The 11,861-nt window shown below is 49.7% G+C and overlaps 2 protein-coding genes across 2 annotated transcripts in view; one reads left to right on the top strand and one right to left on the bottom strand.

Annotated features, from left to right (window-relative positions):
* The first annotated feature begins 6 nt into the window (after positions 1-6).
* On the top strand, positions 7-3,241 carry LOC145656073 (voltage-gated inwardly rectifying potassium channel KCNH7-like). Its single transcript, XM_081709489.1, has 3 exons — positions 7-56; positions 139-295; positions 462-3,241. The coding sequence occupies exons 1-3, from the start codon at positions 16-18 to the stop codon at positions 744-746; spliced, it is 483 nt and encodes a 160-aa protein (XP_081565615.1). The 5' UTR covers positions 7-15; the 3' UTR covers positions 747-3,241.
* Positions 3,242-3,364: 123 nt separating this feature from the next.
* Positions 3,365-11,861, bottom strand: part of dnah9l (dynein, axonemal, heavy polypeptide 9 like) — a 12,798-nt gene continuing 4,301 nt past the window's right edge. Inside the window, exons 10-29 of the mRNA XM_081709488.1 lie at positions 11,685-11,858; positions 11,320-11,555; positions 9,928-10,050; positions 9,489-9,693; positions 9,199-9,363; positions 8,754-8,894; positions 8,404-8,574; positions 7,595-7,717; positions 7,311-7,504; positions 7,008-7,156; positions 6,464-6,591; positions 6,090-6,317; positions 5,778-5,969; positions 5,572-5,691; positions 5,199-5,441; positions 4,660-4,842; positions 4,238-4,353; positions 3,963-4,075; positions 3,728-3,868; positions 3,365-3,612 (exon numbers count right to left, since the gene is read on the bottom strand). Coding sequence (XP_081565614.1) covers positions 3,365-3,612; positions 3,728-3,868; positions 3,963-4,075; positions 4,238-4,353; positions 4,660-4,842; positions 5,199-5,441; positions 5,572-5,691; positions 5,778-5,969; positions 6,090-6,317; positions 6,464-6,591; positions 7,008-7,156; positions 7,311-7,504; positions 7,595-7,717; positions 8,404-8,574; positions 8,754-8,894; positions 9,199-9,363; positions 9,489-9,693; positions 9,928-10,050; positions 11,320-11,555; positions 11,685-11,858 — 3,393 coding nt within the window. The remainder of the gene's footprint in view (positions 3,613-3,727; positions 3,869-3,962; positions 4,076-4,237; positions 4,354-4,659; positions 4,843-5,198; positions 5,442-5,571; positions 5,692-5,777; positions 5,970-6,089; positions 6,318-6,463; positions 6,592-7,007; positions 7,157-7,310; positions 7,505-7,594; positions 7,718-8,403; positions 8,575-8,753; positions 8,895-9,198; positions 9,364-9,488; positions 9,694-9,927; positions 10,051-11,319; positions 11,556-11,684; positions 11,859-11,861) is intronic.

Here is an 11,861-nt window from a genome sequence, read left to right as displayed (position 1 = left end):
ATCATGTTTGGTGAAATGGAGCAGAGGCTGGACTTACTGCAGGAACATCTGAACAGGTGACGCACCACCCTCGTGAGTGTCGCCCCCTGGTGGTGATGCACTGGAATAACCGTGGGGTTCCTCTCTGGCTGCGTTTAGGCTGGAGGCTCAGATGACCTCTGATATCCAGACAATCCTGCAGCTCTTGCAGAGACAGAGAGCGCCGGGACCACCAGCATACAGCACCGTCGCCTCCAGCCCTGAATACGACCCCCAAACCCCCAGAGCACAGGCTGCTACTCCCATACAGACACAGGTGTTATCTCGCCACGCCCCTCAACACACACACACACACACATACACACACACTGACATGCACCCACGTATTTAGGACACAACTTAACTTCAGTCTGAACTCTTAGCATCCCTCTACAGAGCCTGCAGAATTATGGAGCTAAAAATGCTTCTATTAACATCCACAGAGTCCTGATTTAGAACAGCCTGGTGACACATCCAAAGATTCTGCACGCGCCGCTCTCATGGAGACGACCTCTGATGTAAGCACGATGACCCCGTTGGCAAGGGACCTGGCGTGGGAGGTGGAACTGGGACTGAGGCAGAGGGACACGAAGCCCCCGGATTCGCCCTCTCGGAGGGCCCTCCAGCTGTCAGTCAAGCAGGTGTCCCTCCCAGACTCGTCACCTAGCAACGGCAGAACACTGGCACTCCACAGACCCTCCTCTGATCCCGGACTTCCGAGGAAGTAGCATTAGGTCAAAGGCTGCGATTATGATGCACTATAACAAGAATTAATATATCGGCTAGAAGGTACGACCATCTTGGTGATGGGTACTTATGACAAGTTATACTGCATTATAAACGTGTCTGGAAACAGGAGGCTATCCTGGGATCATTCTCCTATCCTACGGAATACCGGACTGCAGATCAAGCTAGACTCAGGGCAGACAGAAGGAATGAACAAATCAGAAACGCTGTTTGCAAAGTACGAAATGCTATCTTCCTAACTTTTCAGTCTCCTAATCCAGCGGGCGGATAAAAGGATGCCGAATGTATTTCTCCAGCGTGACTCTGAAAGATTCTTAACCGTGTGCGCTTCCCCGATGGAAGACGTCCGCAGAGCAAGCACGCTGGACATGCAACCGTAGCAACAGGAGAGCTGCATGCTGGGAAGAATGTGTCGGTTTTGTTTGTTTTGGTTTTCCTTTGCATGTTTGCTACAAAAAGACTCTCACGCTGCTGCTCCCATGACTCTGGCATGTGTTTTTTCTCAAATATCACTTTTAATGGAAAAAAAGAGAGAATCTATTTCTATATTATTCTCCTGGTTTTCGGGAGCAAGTTTTACTTGAAGCGATTGGTCTGGCAGGACTGCGCGAGCATGTTGGTTCTCCCTCCGCAACACTGTACCTATCGCTCTGTTTGCCACCATGGCAACATCGTGCCTCAGTATTGCATCTAGTGGGACTCTGCCAGCGCATGTTAGCGTGTGTGGTTGTGTTTTACGTCCCAGTTACGCTCATTTACTATTATCTTCTTTCATTCCTTACATTCGTTTGACACCTTTGCCTTCTGGGACTGGGCCTGTCCACTCGCCCGTTCATTTCCCAGAGTCCTTTGCATGCATTTCACTTTAACTCACATAAAGAATTGTTATTTCGTTTTTTGTTTTTATCAGAACCAAACGTGTCATTCTGACCTAAAGCGCCACGTGCAAAACATCCATTTTATCTGAGGAATTATATCTAGACGATCGTAGATAATTCGCTACAAGCGAACATGTTCGTTGGGGAGTGTTGGGGGATTCCAGTTGGTGACCAGTGATCATCTGTGCACTGCGATGGTGCGGAGACAAGCAACACCCCACTTGCACTTCCATCCGTCAAACCAATGGACCAACCCCAGAGGGCAGCACTGCCTCTCAGACTTTAGACGGAGCCAATCAGAACGCACCGCACTTCATATATCATCATGGAACGGCCAGAGCGACGGCTGCCCCGCGTGTGACAGCGATGGCGTTAACCTCGCCACACACGTCTATAGCCGCTGAAATCCGCCTTGCTTATCAATTTATTGTAGATTAATCTGCCGTAGGAGTCAGAGTTGGTACGGTACTTTATTTAATACCAGTAAGCACAACTGCATGTTTAAACCAAAGTTGGTCTCTTTAGTTGTATAACATAATCTCTTCAGTCCCCAAACAAAGGATGCGTTTGCCGCCTTACTGACAAAGTCTTCCGGGGGTCTTCAGTATAATCTAATATGCATGTTTAAACATTCTTAGAGGGACAACCTATTATAGAACAGTCTGGTTTAGAAATCAGAAGCTTCTTCTTATTATAGGGCGAGATAGTGTAGAATAGTGTTGCTACCAGAAGATCTCCTATATCCAGGACTGCTTTTTGCAAGGAAACGTCCAGGAACCATTACAGAACTTGAGAGATATTTTTTTCCCCCCTCCAATCTCAATTAAAAAAAAAAAAAAAAAAAAAAAAGTAAAATTCATGCAGGTCAAAATTCATGCAGGTCTCCTAAAACAATTAGGAGAAAGAGAAAAACAAAACAGGAAACGAAAACTCCAAACCTGTTAGAGGTGGGATCAGGTGGTGTCCTGGTTGGTGTCCCGGTCCCGGCAGCGTGACGTAGCTGCTGTGGACACCGATGACCCCTCCACCCTTCGCCTCCTCATGGCTGTTGCAGGTGTTGATAATATTCTGCTGTCATGCAGATTTAAACTGGGTTCGGCACACGTCACCTCCTCGTCGGCGGTGGCGAAGTCCCTGCCTGTTTGAGTCTGACGGCTGAGAGCCATGTGTTTAAACACCTCCAAGCATAACCTCTGATCTATTGTCAGCTTTGGCTTGTTCATGGGTGTGCAGAGCGTACAGAAAACCTGATCCCAGGTCAGATCACTGAGGAGTTTAATATATGTGACCTCAGAACTGAATGCGATACTATACAATTTGCAACCTTTTGCACAAGCACTGCAAACCTTTCTGTACAGTGACACTTTTCAAATCTATTGCTGTTCACAAGAGAATTGTTTTTAAAGCATTTTTTTAAATGTTTGCAACTGTATTTTATACAATGCAACACAGTACATCAGATAGGAATGTTTCCTTTTCTTGGATATAAACCGTATATTGGTATGTATTATACATTATGCTGTATATTGTGAATAGTAACAGAGTTGATGAGAACACACAGTTATGTAAATTAATAAATAACAGAATGCTTAAGTAAATATGTTGAGCATGAGTGGTGTAATATTTTCAGGGTCATTAATAGAGACACTCCTGTCATCCTTCTGTTTTCTTCTTTTGTAATAACACACACACACACACGAACACACACACACACACACCCCTCACACACTCAGCAGCAGGGCAACTCCAGCAAGCACCCACTTGGCTGGCCTCTCCCTGGTTTTGAGGTTGAACGTCCAGACGTGCGTGTTGGCCCGCAACTTGGTCTTGTACACGGGACACTCGTAAACATTGCGCGTCACCTGCCGGTCACCGGGCACCGCCCGCACCGCAATGACCGGCATTCTGGGAGTCAGCTCCTTCAGACGCGCCTCCGTGATTGTGCCGTTCTGGATATCCCAGCGTGCACCTGGGGTGGGGCGGAGGAACATTTATCTTATGCACCAAGAGACAACAGCTCGATTCTTTCTGTCCCGCTTGGATTCAGCTTAAATGTGTGCCGGTGATTGGTCAGTTCTGCACACCTTCCATGTAGAGACCATGGACGTAAGCTCCCTCTCTGGCTGGCTGGTTCAACTCCTCCTTGAATTTCTTCATCACGTCCACCGTGAGAGTCATCTTATCCAGGGGCCACTCGTTCTTTCGTGCCAGGCTTTGCATCACAGCTACAGCACACAGGAATCATACTTTTGTGTGTGTGCGTGCGTGTGTGTGTGTGTGTGTGTGTGTGTGTGTGTGTGTTTGTGTGTGTGTGTGTACCGGTAAGAAAAGACTGTGGGTTGAAGAGTCCAGCCAGCCAGATCACACCAGGCAGAGAGAGGTCCTGTGTCCAGCTGTCCAGCTCTCTGCAACGCAGCAACACGTCACTGTACCTGCACGCCAGCACACACACACACACACACACACACACACACACACACACACACACACCTGGAAATATCAGCACATAGCAGGGATGATCATAGAGGTTGTTCACATGCTTGTTTGTATGCTGTTCATGCGAGTGGGTAGAGAGGTGTGTGCATGTGTGTTACCACATAGCCAGGCTGTATGTGGAGGGGTATGCCAGCCTAGTCCAGGTGTCAGGGACATTATCAAAGAACAGAGCTGTCTGGATCCGTTCCATCTCTGCAGATATAGCGAGCTCTCCCTACCAGAGACACACACACACATACACACACACACACACATATATGCTTACACAGATGTCTTGTCACAGTCGCACACAAAACAAAGCACATTCATTCTATCCACATTGAAAGTAAATGAAACAAACACGTGCAAAGACAGACAGACACACACACACACACACACACACACACACACACACACACATGCTTACACAAATGTCCTGTCAAAGTCGTACACAAGTGTAAAGCACATTCATTCTCTCCACACTGACAGTAATTGAAACCAACATGTGCAAGGAAACACACACACACACACACACACACACCTTCAATCCTAGATCCAGCTCTTTAAGCGAGCGCCTCATTTCATTGAGGAGCAGGTTCATGCGCTCACACTCCTGGAAGCACACCAGCACGTACGGGGTGCGCTCCACCGTTTTGGACGTGATGTCCGACATGTTGTACTCCTCCGGAAGCTTCTCCAGGATGTCATCCAAGACGGTCTTCACCTGACCGACGGAGGTACACCACAAATCATAATCACACACTCCGGCTAACGTCTGCATTTGTCACACACACCGTCCCATACCAACACTGCAGACGCGACAGCGTACCAGGGACAAACTCCTCTGATGCTTATCACACTTATCAACGATTCATTCATTGAATGATTGTAATCAATAATCTTGTCCATTAATGTGTCAGACCACAGTACTATACACATTACTGTGAAGTTGGAGCACAACAGCTTTACAACCCAGTAGGACTTGCTGTCCGGTATAACCAGAGCGGACAGCTCAACCACTGATTGACTCGCAGCCAATGGCAGACAAGAAGCTACAAGTTCCATCCCCTCAGAGCACACCTTCTCCTCGGTGCTCTGGGGCGCTCCCTCGCCCATGGACGAGTCTGTGGTCTGCAGCTCCAGTAGCGTGTGGAACAGGTTGTCGGAGGTCACCGTCAGGAACTCGATCTCAGCGTTGGGGTGCAGGCCGTAATGCACGGGGCTCTCGTGGGGAAGCACCTGGTCGATGTAGGCGTGGTAACCCTGGTAGTCCAAGTTGGTGGGGACCACGAAGCCAGGAGCCAAAGACAACTTCCTGTCAAACTGTGGGGATATGGTGGGTGAGGGTGGGAAAGAAAGCACCACATTTGTATGTCTTTGTGAGAGTGTGTGTGTGTGTGTGTGTGTGTGTGTGTGTGTGTGTGTGTGTGTGTGTGTGTGTGTGTGTGTGTACCTGGTTGGGCTGCATATACTCCTCCAGGTATGTGGTGCACAGTCTTCTGTCCCAGTCATCTGTGATGTGTCCTCCATACATGATCTCACCAAACAGATACCGCAGATCCTCCCACGGCACCTAACACAACACATTCCAGACACACACACACATATGAAAGTTCAGTAGCGCACGGCAACAGCTCACACACACACAGGCACACACACCTGTGAGTTGGCCTCCAGGTAGTTGTAGAGCACGCTGACAGAGATGGTGAGGTCGCCTGTGTTGAAGGGGTACTTTCGGTTCCAACCTTGTGGTCCAAACTTCCTCCGCTCAGCCACACATGCGTGGAAATAACACAGCGAAAACAGGATGGTCTTAAACTCCTGCTCTCGGGAGCACTGATCCAGAATGTCCTGCGCACACACACACACACACACACACACACACACACACACACACACACCCCATTAACAGACACAATGTCAAATAAAGACACGGAGTCACTTGTGTGTCTCTGAGTCCTTCTGTCTCACTTGGTCAAAGTTGTCCAGCGCTGCGTGGAGGTTTGCTAGCATGCCAGTTGGGGGCTCGTTGGTGATCTTGATGGAATTTTCCAGAATGCCCTGTGGAATGATGTGCTCCTGAGGGGTGGGTGCAGGCTCCGCACTCATAAACACTCGGTAGTCATGGTGACTGTTCTCACAGCAACGTTCCAGAAGCTTCTCCAGGGTACCCAGCCACTTGGCAACCAGGTGGATGTTCTGGAGGAGGCAAAGGACCCGCGCACGCACGCACGCACGCACGCACGCACGCACGCACGCACGCACGCACGCACGCACGCACGCGCGTTATACCCAGCTTCACGCGTGTGACGCACGGCACATTGCTGCACAAAGGCACCGCCAACCTGTAGAATGACCCAGTGACCCTCTCTGGCACCCTTCTGCATGGCCAGCTCTGCCACAAACTCCTGTCCTTGGCCCAGGGAGACGTTATGGAGTTTCCCCAAGTCTATAGTGAAGCCCAACTTTTTACCTACACACACACACAAAGAGCATGGGAACAAAAAATTGCAGATGACATGGGCGAAAGACTAAACTTGTCTATCATCTCTGACTGACATTAAATAAAAATTAAATAAAATGGTTTGAAAACAAGTGGAGAGGACAGAAGAGGAGGAGAGGAGAGGAGAGGAGAGGAGAGGAGGGGAGAGGAGAGGAGAAGAGAGGAGGGGAGGGGAGAGGAGAAGAGAGGAGAGCAGAGGAGAGGAGAGGAGGAGAGAGGAGAGGAGAAGAGAGGAGAGGAGAAGAGAGGAGATGAGAAGAGAGGAGAGGAGAGGAGGAGAGAGGAGGGGAGGGGAGAGGAGAGGAGAGGAGAAGAGAGGAGATGAGAAGAGAGGAGAAGAGAGGAGGAGAGAGGAGGGGAGAGGAGGGGAGGGGGGGTAGATTTACCAAGTGACTCCACGTCTTTGAGTGGGTCAACACCTGGTGAGAGAATGAAAAAGACCGGGGAGGCAGGGCCACTCTCTTTAAACGACCTCGCAAACTCCACCTTCCTTCCCTCTGTATACTGCACTCCAAGCTTCTCCTCCACAAACTTCCTGTACACACACACACACACACACACACACACACACGTCCTGTAACATTTTCCTGTTGAGAGAACAGAGGCATACAATTCCCACACCTGCACCCACACACACCCACACCCACACACACACACACACCCGCACCCGCCCCCGCCCCCACACCCACCGGACGGCGTAGGTCATGCGGTCCGGTCGGAGCGCGCGCAGGAGGATGAGTTTCTGCAGGGAGCTTTTACTGTGCCAGTCCAGGGGGAGCTTCTCTATCTCAGGACACTCAGACTCCACCAGCTTCCTCCAGCGCTTGGGTGATCCCTCGATGTCACGCTCCAGACCCCGGAACTCGTCCAGGAAGCTCATCGTCTACGGAGACACACACTCACAGGCAGCACACACACCTTCCCCAGGCAGTGTGTGTGTGTGTGTATGTGTGTGTGTGTGTGTGTGTAATACCTTAATGGCACTCCATGCAGAATTGGGGAGAAAGTCAACAGGGCTGACGTAACTGTGGTCAATGTTGAAGCGCAAGAGGAAATCCAACTCTCTCACTTCAATCTCCTTATTCATCAGTAACAGCTGAAACACATACACACACACACACACACACACACACACACATATACACACACACACACACACACACACCATTGTCCAGACTGAAACCTTGCAGACAAATAAATGTGAAAAGTGAGCATGAAACAACCAATAACTGTGAGTGTGAAAAGGCTGTGTGTGTTCCAGTGAGCTGGTGTAAAGCCTGCCGTCTGTCAGGGAGAGAAGAACCACCACATCTGTCTGAAACCCCATAGCTGCTCCAGAAATACCCTTGGCACTCTGCCCACACCCTTCCAGCAGGCTGGTATGCTGCCATCTTTCTGCCCTTCCTGAAATCCTGTTGTGGAGGTCTGACAACATGGCACAGCTGTGATTTGAACCTGAATCCCTGCAGTAGTGAGCAGTGGTTCTGCAGTGCAGAGCAGTGGACTGAAGGGGGCGCCACATAAAGTTGGAACATCCCTGGTGTTTAACGAGGCTTCAGTTCAGACCTGAAGGAACCTCTCAAATAAGCTTTGAGCTTTTGTGTGTGTGTGTGTGTGTGTGTGTGTGTGTGTGTCTGTGCGTGTGTGTCACCTGAAAGGTGAGCTATGCTGTCTGACTGAGAGTTTGTGTGTGTGTCAGTGTGGGTGTGCTAGGAACGTGAATATGAGCTGAGCTGTCCTGTAAAGGTGAGTTTACTCTGTGTGTGTGTGTGTGTGTGTTACCTGAAATGCAAGCTGAGCTGTGAAAGTAAGTTTGTCTCTCTCAAAGAGGCCTCTGTTAATAAAGTTGAAGGTGGAGAAGGTGATGGAGTCGATGAGTGTGTTCACTCGGCTCTTGACATCTACACACACCTCTGCACTCTGCACCGCTTTACGGAAAACCACGTTAAACGCCTGCAGGAAAGCACCAGAATGCACACACACGCAATACACACATTTTTACGGTACTGTAAAAAGATAAGCTACACTCCTTAATTGAAAGATACACCCTCCACACACACACACACACACACACACACACACACACACACACACACACACACACACACACACACACACACGCACACACAGACCTTCAAGGAGAACTGATACATGGGGTTGATCTTGTTGAGGTCATTGATGATGAAGTATAGGAGTGACGCCCTCACTGCTACAGGCCGATAGTGCTCACGTGCCTCGTTTATCTTCACCTCATTGACCTTCGCCTCCAACACCTGCGTGCAGACACACACACACGCACGCACGCACGCACACGCACACAACGGAGAGCCATCAAGCACTGCTTGCGCAGCAGAGAGTTAAAGAGAGAACACTCTTGTAGCAGACTGCGACATAAACTGTACAAGCAGTTCCAGATAGCAGGAACAAGGGTGAACCAAGGCTGGAGGTGCAGCTGCACACGAGACACTGCTGCCCCCTGCTGGCAGCGGAACCTCACAGCAAGCCATCGCTTCATGACCACCGCGTGCTAAGCCGGCTGAACTCGATTACGCAAGGCGATCGGTTGCTGGCCGGCACCTTCATCTCGATCTCGGCGGCCGTGTGCTTGGTGGTCTCCAGGTTCTCCACAAGCAGGTTGTCCCCCAGGAAGTTGCTCTCAGCGGCGGAGAGACGCGTCAGCAGGTTGTCTTCCAGGTGCTTCAGCTCGATCTTAAACATGTTCTGCTGCTTAGTTAATTCTGACTAGAAACACACACACACACACACACACGATTAGAATTAGAATTGTCCCGGAATTGACTGCAATGTTCTAGTACCTTTTCTAGCACCATGAAAATACACACACACACACACACACACACACACACCTTGAGAAACTCGAGGTCAGGCCTCTCCAGGTTGACCACCTCTGCCAGCAGCTGGTCCTCCAGGCCATCCCTGGTGACAGTGAAGTTGATGAGGGTAGTCTGAGCCTGGATCTCCGGCTTGTAGTGCGGGTTGGCCAGCTTAGTGTGCAGGATGAGCCGGAAGGCCGGATGCAACACACACTCCTTATCCCCGACCTTCACACACCTGAACAGTGTGAAGTGAAATGTGTGTGTGCGCGTGTGTATGCGCTTAATAGCATTCAGTAAAGTGCTGTGGTATTGGGCGATGTGTAATGTTGCCTTGTGCTGTGTGTGAATGTGTGACTGAATTCTGTGACTGAATTGCTGTGTGTTTATGTATGCATGCGTGCGCGTGTGTGTGTGAGTGTGTGTGTGTGTGTGTGTGTGTGTGTGTGTGTGTGTGTGTGTAATCCCTAACCTGCCCTTTTTAATGGTGTGGCGACCCAGCAGTGGATTGATTACTGGATCAATAGTCTCTTCCAGGTTCTCAATCAATACGAGTTCTCCAGTTACTACTGCCTGCTCAATCACATCGACATATCTTCATATGCACACACATGCACACACACACACGCACACATACACAATACATCCATGCACAGGCAGACACACATATAAACTTTGTATGTAAAAACCTGCTTTTCACCAATCAGCCACAACATTAAAACCAGTGACAGATGAAGGGAATAACACTGAGTTTCTCGTTACAGTGGCACTTGTCGAGGGCTGGGATATGTTAGGCAGCAAGAGCACAAACAGTTCTGGAAGTTGATGTGTTGGAAGCCGGGAAAATGGACAAGTGTAAAGATCTGACAGGGACCAAACTGTGATGGCCAGACGACTGGGTCAGAGCATCTCCAAAACTCCAGGTCTGATGAGGTGTTCCCAGTATGCAGTGGTTAGTACTTAGCAAAAGTAGCCCAAAGATGAACAACCAGTGAATTATTGACAGGGTCATAGGTCAAGGCTCACTGATATGTGTGGGGAGCGAGGGTTGTACTACTGTAGCACAAATGGCTGAAAAGGTTTGTGCTGACTATGACAGAAAGTGTCAGAACACGACGAGCATCATGGCGAGCTGTGTATGGAGCTGTGAAGCAGCAGACCAATCACAGTGTCCCTGCTGAGCGCTGTCCACCGCTAAAAATGCCTACCACGAGAACATGACCTTTGGAACTGGACCACAGAGCAATGGATGAAGGTGGCCTGGTCATGTTTTCTTTTAAGCCGCGTGGACGGCTGGGTGTGGACGCGCATCACTTACCTGAGGAAGAGATGGTACCAGGATGCACTATGGGAAAACTGTGGAGGCAGTGTTATGCTCTGAGAAACCTGGCATTCATGGAGACGTTACTTGGACATGCACCACCTACGTAAACACTGTTGCAGGCCAAGTGCCCCCTTCCATGGTAACGTTCTTCCCTGACGGCAGTAGCCTCTTTCAGCAGGTGAATACGCCCCTGCCTCACTGCCACACATGATTCAGGAATGGTTTGGGGAACATAGAGTTCAAGGTGTTAACTTGGCCTCCAAATTCCCCGGATCTCCATCCGATCGCGTTTCCGCAGGATGTGCTGGAATAATGAGTCTGATTTGCGGGGGCCCCAGTTACAGGACTCAAAGGGTCTGTGCTAACGCCTTGGTGCCAGACACCACAGAATACTTTCAGAGGGGGTCACACACAAGATTAGTCAGGTGGTTTTAATGTTTTGGCTGGTTGGTATATACACAATTAAACATCCAAAACTCCTTCACACTGAAGATATTTATTCTATTACAAAGATGAAAGACACTGGCCAAGCCCACTCACCCCTTCTGCCCAAGGTTGACTACTCGCAGGCTGTTGCTGTAGCGACTCTTGAGCCATTTGATGCCCTGTAGCTGAGGGTCAATGAGAAGGGGCCATCGCTCACAGTTGAGGAATATGGTGGCATTTTGGGTGGACATCTCATCGCCTGGCAAACCCTCATTATTCCATGTAGCGATCATAGCATCGTCTGTTAACATGGAGACGGGATCGAGCCCGTTGGTCATCGGAATAGGGACCTGGAAGAGAGAAATACGGACGGATAATGAGACGGGTAGACACGGAATCGTTAGATCAATAAGGATATCCATAGATAAATACACGATCAATCACTGTTGTGACTGAGCATGTGCGAAACACACACTCACCTTCTGCGTGTGTAGGAAAGGCAGCCAGAGGTTGTAGAGGAGCTCATGTCTGTATCTCCTGGAGAAGGAGGCAGCGTAGGAGATGAAGGCAGATGTGAGGAGAACATCACCGCAGAGAGTGGACTCCTGCTCCCGGAACTGAGCTACCGAGTGAGTCCAGCGCACGTTCTCCGACTG

Source organism: Electrophorus electricus, unplaced genomic scaffold, assembly GCF_041902795.1.
Source record: "Electrophorus electricus isolate QZ-2024a unplaced genomic scaffold, ASM4190279v1 Scaffold441, whole genome shotgun sequence".
Taxonomy (NCBI): Eukaryota; Metazoa; Chordata; class Actinopteri; order Gymnotiformes; family Gymnotidae; genus Electrophorus; species Electrophorus electricus.
Note: the sequence above shows the minus strand (reverse complement) of the source record. Positions and strands in the feature narration are given on the sequence as shown.

Excerpts from the sequence above, each read along its gene's own strand:
- LOC145656073 (XM_081709489.1), top strand. The coding sequence starts at position 16 with ATGGAGCAGAGGCTGGACTTACTGCAGGAACATCTGAACAG. Across the intron at positions 57-138 it reads CTGCAGGAACATCTGAACAG|GCTGGAGGCTCAGATGACCT; the intron begins GTGACGCACCAC and ends GGCTGCGTTTAG. Across the intron at positions 296-461 it reads CTACTCCCATACAGACACAG|AGTCCTGATTTAGAACAGCC; the intron begins GTGTTATCTCGC and ends TAACATCCACAG.